Source organism: Corvus hawaiiensis, chromosome 4 (assembly GCF_020740725.1).
Source record: "Corvus hawaiiensis isolate bCorHaw1 chromosome 4, bCorHaw1.pri.cur, whole genome shotgun sequence".
NCBI lineage: Eukaryota > Metazoa > Chordata > Aves > Passeriformes > Corvidae > Corvus > Corvus hawaiiensis.
The window spans coordinates 31222206-31242301 of record NC_063216.1 but is presented as its reverse complement, the minus strand read 5'-3'; the positions used below and the strand labels follow the sequence as shown (position 1 = coordinate 31242301).

General features: G+C 44.8%; 1 protein-coding gene across 4 annotated transcripts in view; it reads right to left on the bottom strand.

Moving 5' to 3' along the window:
* GRIN2B (glutamate ionotropic receptor NMDA type subunit 2B) overlaps positions 1–20096 on the bottom strand; it is a 223975-nt gene that overhangs the window by 121176 nt on the left and 82703 nt on the right. For all 4 annotated transcript variants that reach the window (XM_048300227.1, XM_048300225.1, XM_048300224.1 and 1 more), the window contains exon 4: positions 466–1064. In XM_048300227.1, coding sequence (XP_048156184.1) covers positions 466–1064 — 599 coding nt within the window. The remainder of the gene's footprint in view (positions 1–465; positions 1065–20096) is intronic.

Genomic DNA, 20096 nt, shown 5'->3' with positions numbered 1-20096 from the left:
CCATCACCCATAAGGGACACCTGTTCACATAGTGCTAGTGCCTGGAACAGAAGCTGGTGCCTTCTAGACATCAACACAAACATTCCCACTGCTTGCAGCAAGAACCCACTTGAGAGTTGCAGACCTGCTCATGCAAAGACACTCCAAGAAGTTCAGTGCTGTTATGAAAGCAAAAATTTGTGCATTGAGGGGCACACTCAAATTTTTGCACTATGCCTTCATTATCCCTTTTCCTCATGCTCACGTGCCCCCTGTGTTGTATGAAGGCTTTCTAAGGGGGTGACAACACTGGCACTCATGATGCACAGCAACATGGGCCCCACCCTCAGCTCACCCCCCCTTGCCCAGGTTCTGGCCAACACCACCTGCTGCCCCAAAGCACCACATGCCCTAGCAGAAATACTCTGGTATCAGAGGTCATCTTTGACCGCCCTTTTGTAAGGCTGGCCTAGCTCTTTCCCTTACCTGTTGAGCATGTTGGACTGGTAAATCCTTTTCTCCTGGGTGTTGTAACAGCTGCTCTTGGGCTCAGGGATGAAGCTGTGTTCAGACAGCATATCAGAAGCAGCCGTGGTGATTATGGCTATTCCATCCCTTACTCTGGCAGGAAGACCATAGTCCCATTCATCATATGAGACAGAGATGAGCCCGGTGGGGAACTCAGATGGCACTGTGTCTGTATCCCCTGCCACCAGGCTGGGCACGATCCACGTGTAACCATAGCCTGTCAGACCCACTGAGTTGGCCACCTCAAAAATGTAGGTGGCCTCTTCCTTTGTGCAGTAGAGTAGGATAACAGGGCTTTGGAGCTTCTTGAGCTGGTTCTGGATCTTTGAGTCCCCATCGTCCAGGGACATGTCCAACAGAAGGACCTCTTCCAGTTCCCAACCCACAAAGCTGTGCTCAATGGTACTGCGGATCTTGTTCACAAAGTCCTGGTAACCAGGGAAGTAAGTAGTGACAATGGAGAAGATGTACCAGTCGTATTCTTCCATGATGTTGAGCATGACAGAAGCTTGCTGTTCTATTGATGGGCCAAACTGGAAGAACATGGATGACTCATCCTAGAATAGGAAGTCAAAGAGAGGAAGAGAGAGAAAAAGAAAACAAGAATAGGTCAAAGGAAATAAACAGCATTCCTAGTCAATCCATCAAGCATAAAGGGGTAGGCACACAGAATCTTACTTCCTATCTTGGCCAGAGCTTAAAGATTTTCAACTTTTTAAAATTTAAGCAAAGCAAGTGAGAAAGAAGTAAAACCCTTTTTATGACCAGCTGTCCTTACTTTATTTTTAAAGGCAGGTTGCCAAAATTACTTAAAGGTTTCAAATGTTAGGCCTGATTCTAACAGACAGAGAACAAGTGGTACACAAGTGAGGACAGAAAAACAAAATATGTACAAAATATTTCCATGAAATTAAGAGCTTTAATCACAGGATTATCATAACCTTATATGTAGCATAAACAGGATACACAGCAGCTTTGATACTGATTTTTGGGACAGTCACTCTAGTTTGAGTATCCAGACCAAAGTACAAATAGAGTAGGCAAAAGCATTGAATACAAATAGCTCTGACAATCTCTACTGCTAGCTCCTCTCAGAGAGAGCAACAGCACAGAGTTCTACAACTGTGAAGGCTCAGTCTCAGAATAACATAAAATACATTAAAATAAAAAAAGAGATTTCTAAACTATGATCAGGTTTGTTGACACCATGTTTTACAGAAATGTCAGCTCAGTATTTCTCCTGGTGTTGCTCTCAGATCCTTCTACCATGCTAAGTTCATCTTTGCAAAAATCAGAACATGTACCATTTTACAACCTCCAAGACTCCAAGGGAGTTTTATACAGACCTCAGCCCTCCAATGGCATAATGTACATCTTCTTTGTCCTGGGATTTCACCAGATACCAGGCTTTCAATTTGTGACAGATCCAGAAAAATGCAAATCCCTGCTTTTGCCCAATTCATGAAGGAAAGGAATGGAAAAAAGTATTTGCCAATATGCTCTCTTAGGGATTTATCTTCTATCTTTTAAAATCAATTGCAAGCTCCTGCTGACTTTTGTGGAGTAGGATTAGATCATAAAAACCCAACCACATATTTTAAAATAAAAAAGAAAAAACCAAACCAAATCAAACAAAACAAAAAAAAAAAAGCAGAATTAAATTGTATCTCTCTGTGTAGAGATTTCCATTATAATAAGAAAGTTCTCCAAATCCAAGCACCGCTTTTAGGAATGAGAACAGCCCCACCTTCTTTTAATAACCCTGGAAAACTGGACCAGAGATACAAAAGGACGTACTCAGGAGTTTGAGACCTGGGAAAACTCATTGTGCCTCAAGACATTACCTCAAGATAGTCAGATTTAGAACAGCTCTCTACCAAATTAAGTCTCCTACAGCCTGGCAGGTAAAGCTGTTTTTCAGCAGGGATGCAGTTAATCAATCATCCATTCATGCTTTAATCTTGGTTTTGATTACCTATAGCCATTTTCTATATTGACAAAATATGCTATAGCTCAGCAATTACCAAAAAAAAAAAAAAAGTCTGATCCCATACCCAGTCTTAAGCTGTTTGTTTCTCTTCCCTGAGCTCCCTACAGGTCACATCCTATACGAAAGAGTCCTTGCTCCCAGATCCCCATGCCTTTATTACGAGGTTTGGTGATTAAACTTCCTCCATACAGCTCACCACCCACAATGTGAAAGTTCTCTTAGGGCTGCTCTTTGCTTAGTGGAAAAATAAGTGTATGCAAAAAGAAAAAGGAAAAGACGACAGCAACAAACTGAAGACAAGTTAAGTTAAAAAAAAAAAAAACAGGAGCAGCAACTGGAGCCACTTAATACATGGAAAACATCTCACACTTTTTATCACTGGAATTCAGCCCCTTCTCTCAGAACTGTGCTCATGTGAAAGAACCCTTAAAAACAGGCAGAGAAATATTCTCGGCACTCTGGGTTCCTACACTCATGAAAAGAACTTACTCTTCTAATAAAGAGATACTTTGCGTCTTTGAAGCTTATGCAGAAAATTAGAAAAGACAGAGGAAAAAAATCAAACTATTGTCACAGAATCTGCCAGAATTCAAAAATAAGCCTGAACAAGCATCTCCAACACCCTTCATTGCACAGTGCCTTTGAAAGCCACTTGTAGCAAACTGAATGGTAGAATGCGAAGACTCAGCCTTACTGCAACATGAAAAGGCAAGACAGTGACACCGATGACTAGTATTTATTTTTATATTAAGTTCAGCAGGAGCCTTTCTATACTTATGCATAACAGCCTCTGAACTGACTGCAATTTTTCACCATTTCTAGCAGACAGTCCAAGATCTGAAGGGCCTGGTTATTGAATTACAGGAACATTTGACACACAGCGTCTGGAAGTCTTGTCCAGTTACTTCCTCAGTGACAAATCGGGGACACTAGATGGTAAATCCACTAGTGTTTTGAGGCTGCATACATACACTCTCAGGAGTTAGTAGGCATGACAGTGAGGTGCAGGAAGTAATGCCCTCTTGGTGATTTAAACAGGGTCAAGCTAAAATGGCTGCTGACAGTTCGTTCCACATGAGTGCACCGCCTAACTGTTGAAGGGAATTCAGCCCCAAAAGACTCGGGGAGAAAATTCGGAGCTCTTCACTAACAAGAGTGTATCAGAACATCAAAAATCAATACACCAAATAGACAGCTTTATCACAACCCAGCAAAACAATTCCGCTCCACTGAGAAATGTAAGCACCCCACCTTAAATCAAACAGCACAGGCCACTTGGCTGTGCATGCAATAATTGCTCTTGAGCAACTGTTGGCACTTCTATTACAGAAGCAGCAAGAAGAGGCAACTTATATTCAAAATGAGAGCATTAAGGAGGTGCAAGCCAGTCCAGATTTTGGTTTGCCAAGATGTCTCTTGGCACTTAATCACCCCAATAGTTGGGCTAGCCAAATGTTCTTCATTCCCTAACCAACTCAGCACTCAGAGAGGGGTGAAGAAGGAAGGACAGACAACAGTATAGAAGAAAGTGTCCCTCTCATAATAAATCAGGAGTAATTGCTGATAGAGCAGGATAGAAATCTCAGCCACCACCTTTTTGGGGGGACAAAAAGCGAACTAAGAAAAATGTCCAAAAGCCACAATTTTCTTCCCAACTTGTTTTTGGGCATGCCTGATGGAAAGTCAAGGAAAAAGAGAAGGAGCTGAACAGATACAGAACAGCGGGGCTATCAGACAGAGCATGAATTTGACTTCACTGTGGTGTCACAGTGAAAGTTTTTAAATTAGGAGCTAAATCTAAGAAGGTTTTACCATTTTTACACACATATACCCTATAGAATCATTATTGCTTTATTATAGTCTAAAACCAAAAGGAGTATTTTACCCTTCCAGACATTACAGGTTTTTACAGAACACTGTAAGTTCCTATTTTTCTCCTGACGAAATTTCACTCTCCACCTTTTTTACCTTGAAACAGCCAAAACATGGTTCAACATTGCCACTGAGAGACAGATTTAAGTTTGGGATAGGGATAGGTCGAGTTTTAATCAGAAGTCCCTTACATTGCACATCATCCAGGTGAAATACAATCCCCTGGCTACAGGAAAAAGCTTGTCTTTCTCCTACAGCCCTTTCACCTGCAAGCTCAGGCTTTCCATAGTTACCTGCTGCAAGAGACAGCAAGATGCTGCCTTGTCTGAAAAGAGTCTGAAAGAGCAGAGGCTCCATTACAGGATCTCAGTATTTCCAGAGATCCCAGTACTCCCCCAGTGTCACCCTACAAGGTCAGGGATCTGTAGTTTGCAGAGCTGAACTGGAGGTGGAGCTGATCAATTGACACAGCACCACTCCCCAGCTGACAGATGGCTTCCCACAGAAAATCTGCTCTGAGTTTACCGATGCTGGGACAAGTATTGCCTCCTCCTCCTCCTGCACGTTTAACCCCTCAAATAAGAAGGCTGGATTGCACATGGTGAAGGTGCAAACACACTCACCATGAAGCCTCCTCTTGGAGACCGGTGGCTAGTGAGTTCCTAGGTGGATGGAAGAGGGTTTGCAGAGGCAGGACAAAGTTCAGAGAACAACCAAGTACTATCACCAACCCTTCTAAGTTCTTCAGACTTGCAGCCAAGCCAGGTCTGACCCACACCTCACCCACGATGTGAACCCTTGGAAAGGCTGCAGGTGACTCCCCCAGGAGCTCTCCTGCAGCTGCACCATTTGAAACCAAACACAGCCATTTAACAAGCCATTTACCTCAGATGTGGCAGGAGAGGTCCCCAGGGAGCTTTTCTCACAAGTTCCTTCCTAACAGGCACTCTAGATTCCCCAGGCAAGCAAATGCAGTTACTGCCTTACAAACAGCATCTTACTATCCAGAGCAAAACTGCTTCTCGGGGCAGACTGGGAAATATCCACAAAGCAGGGGAATGCAAGATCCCCAAAAACAGTTGCAGTGGTCTGCTCATGTTGAGGAACTGGCCAGCCTTCCACTGAGCCATGGTATTGACTGCTGACTTGGCGAGTGAGGAGATCATCATGCTATGTTTCCTCTGTGCAGCCTGAATGTAATCTGGTTCTGTAGCTCCATGATCTGCTGGCTGGTCCATGAACACATTTCTGCTACTGGTGGCAAGCTCCTTTAGCTTCAAAGTGCCAGACCCCACAAAGGCCAGGTGTGTCAAGTTATGCACAAGGAATTTGAGAAAGGAGCAAGTCCAGAGCACTTGTTTGCTTCTCAGATTTTGAGAAATATACCATGTCATTGCAAAATGGCCTAGTCTGCTGTCTCCAGACGTGCAGGACAAATACAGTTTGTGCTGCCAGGGTAGTAGCCCTTTTTTTATTAGGCTTTTGGGAACATCTGTGTATTTAACCCCATTTGCTGCTTCATTAAGCTTCCTGTGCAGCCCTAATTCAACAACTGGGGTCTGCCCTTCCTTTCCAGCTTGCAGAGGGGATCCTATCAGATCATAATGATTCAGGCCACTATCACTGTCCAAAGTCCTCTTCTCATTTTCCTGATTTAGAAGAAAAGCTGTTCATGTGTCTTTAGTCTTGATTTGCAACCAACAGCCAGATTACACAGGGCTTCCTCTTGTTTAGATTTCAGTCCTGTCTACCACACAACTGGGGGGCAAGGGGGCAAAAAGGAGTGAGCTAGCAGCAAATAACTTCTGGGACAACACAGGCTTTCATTTCCCTACCTATGTATTTCTTTTCTTCAAAACTGAACCACCACTGTGTACCTATTTGTCACTGTCCTGGTGGGATACTTGATTCACTGGGAGTTTTACTGCTCATGATGGAAAATGCCACAACAGTTCAACGTCTTGTAATTAAGTTTTCTATATGTCTGAGTCCCGTTTGTTATAACATATCTGACAGGAAATCAGGATCTTTGTTGCTTAAGTGTTCATTTACTTCTGTTTATCTTACCACAAATCCATTACTGCCTCAGGCTAGCCTACAGTCAGGATCTTCTGTCTGTTTGGTTTTTTCTCTCCAAATTTAATTTTTTTATTTAGTTTTCAACAACTCAATACAATAAAACTCTGGCTTTTATATTATGTGCTGTATCATGCTGTGTGAGTCCTTTCTTGAATGCTCGCACTAGGGACTATGAGAACATGGTGACACTACAGACCTAATATTACGTCCTCCTGGTGGAATTGGCATCTAAAACAGAATCTCTGTATCTCACACACACATATACACTCACACTTGGCATCTAGAACAGCATCTCTGCTTCTTACACACATACACACTCACATTTCCACAAATACATTCACAGCAAAACCTACTCAACATACAGTTGGAGCACGTTGGATTGTGTCATTTCCTAATGACTCTCCTAGTTGATACTATTTAATAGGATTTCAAAAACTTTCGTGTTTTACTGAAATAGGTTCCCTGGGTTACTAATGATTTTGGCTTGCACAGCAGATGACCTCCTGCAATCCTTTTCCCATGTTCTGATTCACTGATGAGTGAATCGTTCTTAGTGAAAATCCTGCAAGCTGCCCTGGGAATGTACTATCAGTGGGAAGTTCAAATTTGTTAGATGCACAAATGTGGTTTATATAACCATATCATTTATCAGTTCCCTCCCTTGTTCTTGCAATAATTACTGAACACACTAGACTTATTTGACAGAAGGATACGTAGCTCAGACATGATGGTTACGGAAATTGGTGGATGAGTGGTAGCAAGAGACCCAGTTCAGTGTCTCTGCTGATAGAAGACAGGATATACTGTGATAAATTAATTAGGAGAATGGTTGTCAACTCTCTAGGTCTTCTCTGGAAGCCACAATTCCTGATGGCTACTAATTGCGACAAAGAATCTAGAGTTGTTAGCACAATTCAATTTTGTTACCCCGGTAAATGATAACAAATATACCAAATTCACATGTATAATGACAGTAACTACACATATAAATATCATTGTATACACAGATCCCAGTCATGGATTGGACATTAATCTCTCTGTAGCAGTGGAAACAGATCTGCTGCAGAGCCCTAACCCAGGGGCAACAGTCCAAGTGCTCCAGCACCAAGGAGTTCCTGAGAGCTGCAATAAAAAGGTCTCCAATTAAAGATGACTCAAGGGCTGAAAACAACTAAGTGATTTCCACTTTCCACTTAAGGTTCTGCAGAAATAATTCATTCAAAAGACTGCAACAGAGGAAACACAAGATAACCTAGATTCTGTAATCTTGATCTTGGGTATTGTTTCCCTCCATACCACATGCAGTTAATAAAAAAGATGAAAGAGTCAGACATACCAAGGCCATTGTCTGACACATACAATCCAGAGAAATTCAGTTGTTTGGCTAAAGAGAGGGTGACATTTGTGAGTTTTATAAACAATGACAGGTAAAAGCAGGCTAATATATGATGATATGCTGTACCAGCTTCTTAGGGCATCATACATAGACGACAGCATTTTTCCACAGAGGAGAAACAGCAGTTAGCAAGCTGCCAGGATAAACAGTTTTCCCACCAGGATTGTTACATTTCCATTTTCACCTCTGTAGGTGTGTATTTCCTTGTTTGATGAGAGTACATGGATGGATTAGACCACTGGCCACGCTGGGTAGATTCCGCCCACCAGGTGACATTATGCCATGCTGGCAATTCAGACAGCCCAGGACCAGTTTCCCTGTCCCAACTCAGAGAAGCCCACTAGGCTGGCTTAATATCTTGACATTGCCAGCCCAAAACAGATGAAAGTCAGACTGCCCCATTACTCATCCTTCCAATTACATCATGGTGTTTGCCTGGCTCTTCTTTCCTGGCTGTCTTACCCTCCAGACTAAGGACTGAATTTTGACTGTAAGCTGAATGGGATGTCATTGGTATAGCCTTATTAATCAATAGCAGCCATAAAACTATCCAGCACTTTTTAAAAAGTCCAGTCACAGTGTTTGGCAAGATGTCATTGAATAAATTTCTCAAATCAACTATCCTGGGTGAAATACTATTTCTTTTAATCATTTCTAAATTAACTGCTCTTCCATTTCATCAAGTATACCTTTGGTTTCTTATTATGAGCAAACCTTAATATAAGCTGAACCTCCAAAGTTTCACAGAGTCAATTTAGATAACTCCTCGAAGTTCAGCATTGCATCCAATGTCCCCTGAGCCTCTCAGGAGCTTAAGATATCTTCTCACCATGGTCCAGCTGTGGACAGGTCAGAGCATGTCTGTTAAGTGCCTCTATTCCTCTTCTGTCTCATAAAGTAGTGATACCCCTTTTCTCCCAAATTCTGTCTTGCTTATTTAATCATTAACCTTCTGCAGGCTAAGCTGTTAGTTGTTTTCCCTGTCCTAACAGATGGCACCTGCAGTCCTGATGATGCCAAGGTCTAGTCAGCCTTTATGGGCAGAGTGAAGTTGGCTCTGCCTATGCTCTAAGACGGACTGACCACAGCTGAAGTAAGGTAGTCAGTTTAAAGTAATACTGTGCCAGGGCTTCATCTGTTCTCATAGGCTGGCATTATTAACCAGTTTAGATAATTTGTAATGCACTGATATAACTTTCATACCCTTTGGATCAGAGTTGGCTTGCCTTAGAGTACAAATGAGCAAGCAGCTGAAGGCAAAGTCTGTGTAGATGTGCCCTCTGCTTTCCTTAAGGCAAGGAGCAATAAAAGGCTTCAGCCTCATCCATCCTGGACAGCAGTAAATAGGCGATTCTGTTACTCGAAGGAAAAGCAAAACACTCACTTAAAACAGGAGAGCTCTAGCAAGTGGACAAAACCAAGAGCTGAGTTCTAACTAGATTGCACGGACTCCACATTTCCCACTACCTCATACCTGGCTGCCTCTTCTCTAAGAGAGTCATTATTGATGTTCTGAGTATACCCCAAAGGAAAAATAAATTTAAAAAAAAAAAAAAAAAAAAAAAAAGAGAGAGAGAGAGAGAGGTGGAAACCTGTTCTGCCCCACCACTCTGGTCCCAGTTCGGCAGAGCAGTTTCCCTGGCAACAGCGCACACGAAATGCCGCCGCGGCCGCAAGCTCCGATCGCCGGCATGCCGCCGGGAGGCACCGCACCGCGCCCGCCAGCGCTGCGGCCCGGCACGGCACCGCACGGCACGGCCCGGCACGGCACCGCACGGCACGGCACCGCACCGCACGGCACGGCCCCGCACGGCACGGCACGGCACGGCACCGCACCGCACCGCACGGCACCGCACCGCACGGCACCGCACCGCACGGCACGGCACGGCACGGCACCGCACGGCCCGGCCCGGCACGGCACCGCACGGCCCGGCCCGGCCCGGCACGGCACGGCACCGCACCGCACGACACGGCACGGCACGGCACGGCCCGGCCCGGCACCGCACGGCACCGCACGGCACCGCACGGCACGGCCCGGCACCGCACCGCACGGCACGGCACGGCACGGCACCTCACGGCACCGCACCGCACGACACGGCACGGCCCGGCACGGCCCGGCACGGCACGGCACGGCCCGGCACGGCACGGCACCGCACCGCACGGCACGGCACGGCCCGGCCCGGCACCGCACGGCACCGCACGGCACGGCCCGGCACCGCACCGCACCGCACCGCACCGCACGGCACGGCACCGCACGGCACGGCACCGCACGGCACCGCACGGCACGGCCCGTCGGTATAGGAGCTGCGAAAACTGGGGCTGGACGCCACTACCCAAATCACAGCGCGGGGCTCATCCCCCGACAGCGTGCTGGGACTGCGGAGATGCTCGGGAAGGGGAGAGGGACTGAGGGGCCACTCAGAAAGAAGTGAGCCCACGTTTTCTCCTCCTGAGCCTCGGAGTAAGCATTCAGCCATTTCATACTCACAGCTTTCTGAGTCCGTCAATATCCACAATTCCCTCCATCACACCCTCCTGATCAGATTCCATCACTTTGGAAAGGAGGTGCTACTTGCTCAGAGTACAATTCCTTCTTGCCTTGAGCTCTCCCAAACCTGACTCACCTCAGCTCACTCCAACCTGTGTTTTACAGCAAGGGCTGGAACAGGAGGAATGTCAAATCATTGCTCTGTATACCGGGCAAGAAGGCAGCTCTGTGTGGTTTTATTTTAAGAGGGATTTTACCCCCTGCCTTATACTTTCAGAACAGGATGAAATAATCTGGGCATAAAATGAAGAAACAGTACTCTGGTCCATTTTTGTTTGGACATGTTGCTGACATGCAGCTGTCTCAGTAGCACAGAATGTGTATGTCTGCACCAGGCAACAGGAGGCACAGAAACCATGCACTGGCCCTAAGGCATCTGTTCATCAGCACTGTGTGGAAACTCCAGCTCATGTCCAGTAGAGTTGCCAAATCAGGAGAGCTAACTAGTTCAAATCCCAGCCTGCACCATCCTGGTGACCCTTATTCTGGTATTAGATCTAGCTGGGAACTCTGCAGGTCTGAGGAGAAGATGGGTTCCTGACCTAATGGACCAGGCCTCTGGATTAAGCCCCTGCTCTGGAAAGCTACTGGTATCACTGAAGCGTGTTGTGAGAGTCCTTGGCTGAAACAATCAATAGGGATTTCAAAATGCTTGAAAGACCTGATCCCCATTAGAGCTTGCATTGGCCATAGTTAGTTACTTCTTGTGCTCCAGGAGGAATGAAAACAGCACCTACCTTCTCTCTACCCACTCTCCTTCCTGATCAACCACTGAGGAGTGCCCCTGTTGGGAAGCTGCTGTCATGTCTGTCTTGCTTATCAAATTGATTCACAAAGTTTTAAACGACTATTGATTCTCCTCATCCCCACTGGAAACTCTGAGACCAATGGAGTTATTTACACAGATACTAGACTGAAAAGAAGCTCCCTTCTCAAATCTTCTTGAGCTCCCATCTATTAAGTCTCAAAAACTCAATAAGAGGTTTTCTACAGCTTTACAGATAAAAACACAAGTACATGAAGTCTCCTGCATGTACACATGCCCATCCAAACATATGCAGGATCTTCTGCCAAATCCACAGCTGCTGCATTTTTTTTTTCTATTATTTTTGTTTGGGATCAGAGCTCTTCCATTCCTTTTCTTTGCCCTGATGATTAATAGCTGTTTTTCAGGGCTCGTGTTGTTATGAGACTGAGACTGAAATTGTGGCAAACTCCCTATTGACAGAACAGCCATTTCTGAACTCCAAGGAACTGGAAGTTGTTCTTGGTAAAAGACTGGCCCACAGGAGACTTGCAGAAATCTTCTCCACAGTTCCTGAAGTACTTAGTATTCATGGTTGCAACAGTGATTGGTGCTGTAAGGACCATTCTGTCCACTTCCATGATCTAAGCACATGAACATTTACACTCCTCGGGATTTGATGAAGAGGATCTGGAAGTGGGAATTGGTCCATCTGACTTTGCAATAAGGGTGATACAAGTTTCAGTTTTGTACTTTTTTTTGCTTGGACGATGAAAGTCAGGAAGCCCATTTCCAGTCAGCTTAACTCTGTGCCAAAGCACACATAATTGAATTCAGGTTCTTTCTATACTTACCTGCACATTAATAGAAAGTGCCATCTATATACCTATATATTCAATATGCCCTTGACATAACTTGAAAGCAGCAGCATAATAAATAAGATACTTTTTGTACTTGAATTCAAATTTTTCTATCTATATTAGGCTTTGTACTTTTTTAAACAAAACCCGAGGCTGAGACTGAACTGCCATATCTTTTTCAAGATCACACACGCACATGAGACACTGAGATTTCTGTCGAGGATCAGCACAGCAGAGAAAGGGAATGATCGAGCAGCAAAAGAATTTGCCTCTGCTGGTCATTAATAATAAGAGTAACAAAAGCATCTAAGAGAATAAAAGCCAGAGTGAGATGTGTTAGGTATAGAAATAGCTCTTTGACTGACTCAAAGGCAAAGCTGATGCATCTTGTTTTCCTGCATCTCCTGTCTGTCCTCTTTCTTAATCACACACTCTGGCACAATGGGGGAGTGGGACGTAGATGGAAGCATCATCAGGGGCTAGAGCAAGCAGGGGAGAAATGAGCTATTCAGTCTGAACATCGCCTGGCCAGGGCCTGTGACAAACCATGAACAAAGGACCATATGAGGGCAGAAAACAAAAAGTCATGTCCAGCACTGCACTAGCTGCAAGGGAAGAACCACAGGCTGTGGTGTTTTGTCTTTCCTTCCACTTTGTATCACTCCAACTCATTTTCTGTCTTCCTGCACTCCAGGTTTCTCTCTGCATGCAGGTGTGTGTGTATATAGACATATACATGTCCATGTGTACAAAGGCAATCACATGCAGGATGTCTCAAGACAGGCAAACTGTCAGTATGCCAGCTACACTCCAGCTCAGGCTGGCAGCACCCAAAGTGGATTAGCATCTGACAATGATCCCTATGAAATCGGGTGATGGTGCAGCTCAGACCTACTGAAGAGCAGTGTCTGCATCACCACATATGCGTTCAGAGCTAATTAAGCCTCTGGTTAGTGTTCTCAGAGAGAAGCCAGGGTTTACACAGGCTGCTTCACTACACAGCCTTGGCCACAGCCCAGAGGAAGACAGCTTGCATGCCTTCAAACTGTGGGTGATAACACTCAAGACTTGGTTTTAAGAGACCTTATTCTTCCCGAAAAAATACAGTCCTTCAGGACTCACCTTCCATGAAGGCAAGTAGTCACATAATTAATATACACTGGGAAGATCTGGGTTAAAAAAAATAAAAAAATAAATGACCAAAAATGAAACAAAACCAAAATTGTCTTTTCTTTAGGTAGGTCGTAAGAGGGAATGTTTGTGGCAAGGGTTTAGCCACAGGAAGGTTTATTTCAGGGTACAGCTAAGCAATTCTGAAAGTCATCACTCTGGTCATCTAGCTTCCAGATAATTTTTTTTTGCTAGTAGGAAGTGCCTTTTCTCTTTTTCATATAAAACCTGAATATCTCCTCCTGAGAAGCACTGAGATGAAAAAAATTTCCTTCAAGAGTGGTGGCTAGTGCAAGGAGCTCAACCTTTTCATTATCTCACTGCCTTCAGGATGTGCGCATTCCTACACTAGGCATTGGTCTGGACTGTGTAGGAGCCTGCAGCAGTAGCTGTGCACCCTTTATCTCAGAGGATGTTCTCGTCTTCTATGTGCTAAGAGTAGAAGGAGCAGAGTTGAAGAACTATGTACATTTATTATCTTGGTGTCAGTGCTCTTCAAGGCATGCAGCCTTGCAGACTGGGCAAGCTCAGTGAATGAAGCACACCACATGGAAAATATCAACCCAGTGTTCTACAGCTCATTTGGTGTCCAACTGCTCTTGTTATGCTACCCAGCAGTTTCTAAGGGCTGACAGTGAATCTCTGTGCTTTTGCTCCTCAGGCTAATCCCACTAACTTCATAGTGCCATCGTACTCTCTAAATGGAAGTGAAAATATGCTCAGGCTCCCTGTGTATTCAGCAGTGGGCTATGGACAAACCTCCATTCATCAGTGGAAAAACATGGCCTTTCCACATATCCCTCACTGGCCTTCCTACGGAATCTCTCTTTATACTGTAATTCTAGGAAGGAAGGAAGGAATATCCAAGGAAGGAAAAGTATGCAATATTTTTACATATTTGTATGTTTTACAATGTACATATTCCATCCCTATATAAAGGGCTGAGGATCCTAAATCTTTTTTTAAAGGGAGCTTTCCATGGGCTGTGCATTCCCCTTCAGCTGTCTTCTGGGGGGCGGTCGCACAGCCCATTGGTAATTTCTGTGTTTCATTGCTATGCATCAATTGTTGGGTGCCCAGAAGATTTTCATTGCACTCCATAAGCAGCAGCATGTCTGCTTCAACAGAGATTAATAATACAAGCTCTCCCAGTCTTGGACTCAATCCTTCTCAGGGCAGTTTGCTTCCTTACACAAGGTCAGTTGTGTGTCTTGGACAAAGGAAGTCCTCAGCCCTCTGGGAACCCTGACAGCAGCAGTTTAACAGTGTACAGTGATGCTGTGCAAGTTTACAGTCTAAACTTAACATGAACAGCATTTCAGACAGAAGCGTCAGGAGGACTTTAAGCAGGCTGGTCATAATCCTTCCTGCTGGGATATGGACAGCAGACATAAAACAGTTCCACTGATGGTGAAGCTTGGTAGGGGATTTTTTCAGGACTGCAAGTGGGAAACACCTTCGATCCTACTGCTTGCACCAAACCACCTCCTCAGAGTTTATCAGTTACCCTGCAGTCTTTATGGACTCAGAAGGCAGATTACTCTTGAGGTGTCAAGAGCTTTTGTTACAGCTTCTAGGTTTCCCTGAAATGCTGCCCTCTAGGTATTGAATGAGCTAGGTATTACAACTGAAAAGATTTTCATTTAGCAAATTTTTCTTCTCAACTGATGCAGTGCAGAGGGAATACAGTAAGTGAGATCTCTTTGCTCACCCATTTTTGTATAAGCTCATTTTAAGTGCACTATGCAATTGCTTTAATTCCTCAGCAACAGCCTCCTCACATTTTCAGACCTCTCAAAACCATGCCTATATTGTATAATGCCACATCCCTGCCTCAGAAATGCCAGAGCTAACCTGAACAACCTGGAAAGACCGTAAGGCACAGCAACAGCTTGCAGAAGTATTACCTTGGGTCATTGAAGCTGGAAAGTGGTTTGTGTGGTCCCTGAGTTAAGTTTGTGATGATACAGTTGTACCATTCTTCGAGCTAGCCTGTTGGGTGCTACCTAAGGGTCCACACATCATGCCACGTAGCAATGACCTTCTCAAGACTCACTCCCTTCCTGCAGTGTCTCGGCACCCCAATATCTCAGAGTGCTTCCCACCACAGCTCCCATGGGAGACTTACCCTCGCTGCCTGCTCCTTAGGCTCCCTTTTGCCCCCACCACCTCAGCAGAGGTGTTTTCCACTACCAGGACCCAGGGAACAACTTTAACGTTTTCTCCTTGGACCCTTCTCCTGCACCCTCAGCCCCACAGGGTCCCTCCGCACCAGCTCCCCTCCCACCCACTTGGCACAGGGCAGTCACAACCACGCTGGGACTGGGGCAGCAGGAGGTGAGGCCAAAAGGACAGCAGACAGTGGGTTCACGTCCACACGCATCCCGATTAAGGATCCAGCTTTGTTTCCATGGCAACGTGCAGAGCCGCGGCAGCCCGGTCCCTTCCCGCAGCAGCCGTGCTCCGTGCTCGACACCGCTAAATCCTCCCGCCGCTGCCCTCTACGGCCGGGGCTGCCAGCAGTGACCCTTCGTGCACCTTCCAAAGCCCGGCAGATTAGGGCTCACAGATTTCCCACTCACGATATGCCTGCCGGAAAGAGGCAAATAAAGATGCGCCAACTAATAGCAGTGACAGAAATAACACCTCCCATCGCAGCTGAGCTGTAAACCCCTTAGAGAAGCATTACAGAGAAACACGTTTTCTTTCCTAGAAACTGGCAAGCATAAGCAATGGAGTGCAGTTCAGGGAATTAAAAGAAGGTATTTGTTTCTACATGCAGGTAGCTCCTTAGCATGCAGCCAAACAGCCCTCACTCCCCTTGATCTACTGCAAAATGCTACTTACAAAGCAAACCCAACTCCACCTTTCAGAACAGATTGTCCCAGAGCCCACCTTCCCGTGGGACAGCACTAACACTCCTTCCAAACAAGGATATCACCAGGCTGCTCTGCTTGGCCTCCAAGGTAGGGAAGGAAAACACCAGAGAACAGTCGAGACACTAGGCCTGGGACCTTGCACCCTCCTCAGCACCTCTCCAGGGAGAGGCATGTTAGTCATGGCCAGATGTTTCTTCAGGCCTTCTGCAGCCAGAAAATCTACTTTCCAGCTTAGAACTGAATCACAAGTAGGACTGAAGTGCTCATGATTTCTTTGCCATTTCTACTACGTCTTAAGGGTTGTCTGCTGAGGAACAGTTGGGAAAATTAATCCAAATTAACTTAAATTGTGAGTTTAGCATGAATTCATTAAATCACATTAGCCTTGAATGGACACAGTTCTTCCAAATTAAAGCAACCCATAGAAGAAAATTGAGCTAAACTGAATTAAAGTCCTTTTAAATCTGAAGAACAGAGTGCCTACATGGGGTTTGATATAATTAAGGAACAGCAGTCTGGAAGGGATGTCCTAGCTCCGGTCTCCCAGAGAGTCTTTCCATATTACTCTTTTCAGGAACCAATAATGTTCTCAGTGGAGGGAAGTTACGTTTCTCACATTTCCTGTGATTTGGAAGTTGCTGTACTGATGACTTTCTGCTGAAGCCCCTTCCTAGCCAGTCATTACCTTTACCAGTAGCTCTTTACTTTGAAGACTACTATTGCTGCCAGGGTATTTTCATCTCACTCTTGTTTTAGTGGAGGGCAGCTTCTTCTGTTTTCTCAGACTGCATTTTGCCAGGTTTGATAAGCTACAATGTCTTACTCTCCTCTTGCAAAATGTGTTCTCCCCTCTCTCTACCAACCAGATACTTTTCTGGCTCCACTTTGCTTTAATTGGAATAACTGGAATTATACACAGAATTATACACAGAGGAAATTACAGTAGAGACTTTTACAATGATACTGACACTTCCCTGCCTTGGCAGGGAATATCCTGCCTGGCACCTAGGAATATAATTGCCTTTTATGCTGATGTCTCATATTGAAAGCTCAGTTATCACATCAGTAAATAATACTCCCACTTTTTCTCTTTTTCATTTGCTTAAAACTGATAATCCCATTGTTTCTAGTATCAATTAGAAGGAATAACAAAGAATCTTTCCATACAGGCTAGCAGACTGTGCAAAGTCATCCAGACCAGTTAGAAGAAATAGAAATATGCTAGTGTTGCACTCTCCAAACAATTTCTGCTGCTCAAGTCCTTAAGATCTAGTGCGGGTTCTAGCCAGACCAAGGCTCCAAAACAGGCACTGTAGACACATGTCTAGTTGCATGTTCCCAGACTTCACACTGGTGCATTTCAGCCTACTTCTACATTGTAGTCCTCAAGAATGTCCCGTTCTTCCTGTTTGTTACCAATGCTACTTACTCCCAAGTGTCCACAAATGTCCTCATGAACATGATGTCTCACACTTCTACACCATAAACCACAGCCAAAGATTTGGAAACATTTACAATTCTGTCATTTAGAAAGTTTTGGTTTAGCCACATTACATTTCATTTCTGAGATGGAAAGAGGGAGCTAGGAAGACAGGTTAGAAACAGATAGTTAACGGAGGTGAGAAAATCAGGTCTCCCATTCAGACAAGCACTACCCATTGAAGGACACAAGCACATTTACAGCAAGTGTCCCATGAATACAGCCAGCTAAAGAAGAAAGTCTTCATACAATAAATGTCCAAGCTTTCCTTTTACTACAGAAAATCATTGCACTGATCAGCAGAAAGAGGCAAAGAGGAAAATTATTAGGTTCTGATTCAACATTCCATTATTGCCATTCAAGAGGATGTTTACCAAGGACTAGGTTACTTTGCTGTAAAATAAGACTTTTGTCCCAGTAATTTAGGCCCTTTAAAAATATTAATTCCTTTTTTGAATGCAAAATTACTTAAGCCTAGCTTGTCTGTGTTTGTTTGCTGTCAGTGCTACCATATAGGAGTTTTATCTGCATATTCATATATGGAAATTTGCAAAAACTTGCAGAAGTGTACATCTACCATGTTCATATGCAAGTATTCAAGACAGAAGTGCTTGTGTGCTCATTCAACAAGGGAATAGAAACAATACCAAATAGATCTCTCTGACCAACCATAATTAAGTAAAGCAGCCTGTATCAATCCATAGAGTAAATATTTTCCAAGAAGTTCACTGAATAAATCCAAATAAATTTGAGGAAATTATGATCTGCACAATTGATATTCCATGAGCAGAAAAAGCAGCTAAATTCACTGAATAAATTATGTGTTGTGAATTAGTCCACCAGCTCAGCAATTACTATGGCTGGATTATTAGAATGGATGGATAATTTAGCATCAATAGTACTACTTTGTTTTCTGGGTATTGCTCAGCATCAATTAAAAGACAGGTTTTTGTTTCATTTTCTTTGTTCAGGGTTTTGGTTTGGTTTTTTTTTTTTGTGGGTTTGGGGGTTGTTGTTTGGTTTGGTTGGTTTGGTTAGGATTTGGGTTGGTTTACTTCTATTTTTTACAGAGGAGAAAATTAAGAAACAGCCTTTCTAGTGTCAATGTGTGTCAAAGTTCCCGGTGTGCACCAGCTTAGCAGACTGGGGGAAATACAACCCACATCTGTGAACAGCCAGCTGGATCCTCCTTCCAGCAACAGCAGAAGAACTAGTTAGGACACGCTCTCTCACACACATCCCTCGTCCCTCTGTATGAGAAGATGGCTGCATTTGAGATGCAGGAAGAGTAGGGATCCTGTTAGCTTAAACCAACAGGCAACAGCTCCTGTTTGAAAGTGCCTCACTACATTTATGGACTAGTGAGCACTAGATTTGCTCTTTTAGAACAGGTCCTTTGGGAAAATCCATTATTAATTGTGATCTCTTCTGTAGTGTCCCCAAACTATGATGCTCAACAAACAATACTCCAGTCTGAGGGGTAAATTAGTTAATTAGAGAACTAGAAATGATACTGAAATCAGTCTGTTACCATGAAATTATTTGGGAAGTAAGCTGCAGGGTCTCCCCCTGAAACACCTCCTTCAGCACCACACACACAACTGTTGAAAGAACAACAGCAAGCACTGTTGCAGGAAGACAAAGGGTTTAGGAGGTCTGAGCTGTCCACTGCCTCGTGGGGTACTGGAGCAGGGGTAAGACACAGGCCCAAGCCAGGGAAAGTGGGAGGGCAGCTGCAGGGCAGCCTTCTTTTGTGATGTCCCTGGGATGGTAACTAAGAAAATAATTTTGTGCTGCAAAAACAATCAGTTTGGCACTTTGCACCAGCCTTAGAACTATTCTGGTTAAAATGAACAAGGCAATTTCCTGATAACTTCACTAAGCCCTCCCTGTTCTGATGTAAAGCCACGGGTTAGTGCTCGTCCATTCCTCCCTTCCCCAGGTGCTGTGCTGCTGCCACACACGAGATTAACAAGGAGGTTATATTTAAACTTCCAAGAGGAGCTGCTGCGCGATTATGGGTCTATTTAAAATCCTCCGGGCAGCTGCAGTACATAATAACAAGTCAGCGGGAGGGAGGGAGGGTGGGAGTGGAAGGAGAAGAGGGAAAGGAGGGGGGTCAGGAAAACATCACGGATTGTCCCCGAAAAATTGATTGCCAGAAGATGGCAGGGGGTACAGCCAAGTTAAAGATGCCCCCCACAGGGAGTGAAAGGGAGAGGGGGTCACGCAAGAGAGGTGGCAGCAGCAGAGGAGCGCGCTGACAGCGGCAGGGGGATTGGAGAGACTGGCGTGGAAAGCTGCCAGACCCGAAACCTCACTGCCTCGGGCAAGGACGTCATTCCCTTAAACCCACTCCGCTGGCTCCGGAGGGCTCTGTCACACGCCACTGGGTGCCTGTCCAGGCTTCCTCAGATCACAGGCGTTTGAATGAGTAAATAGCTATTATTAGACTTCTCCTGCCTGCCCACGCACACACCTCAGCCTTAGGCCAGCATAAAACTACCCCCAAGAAAAACACCACTTTTACCTAATCCAAAGGGCTTTACCCAGTCCTGAGTTCTGCTACA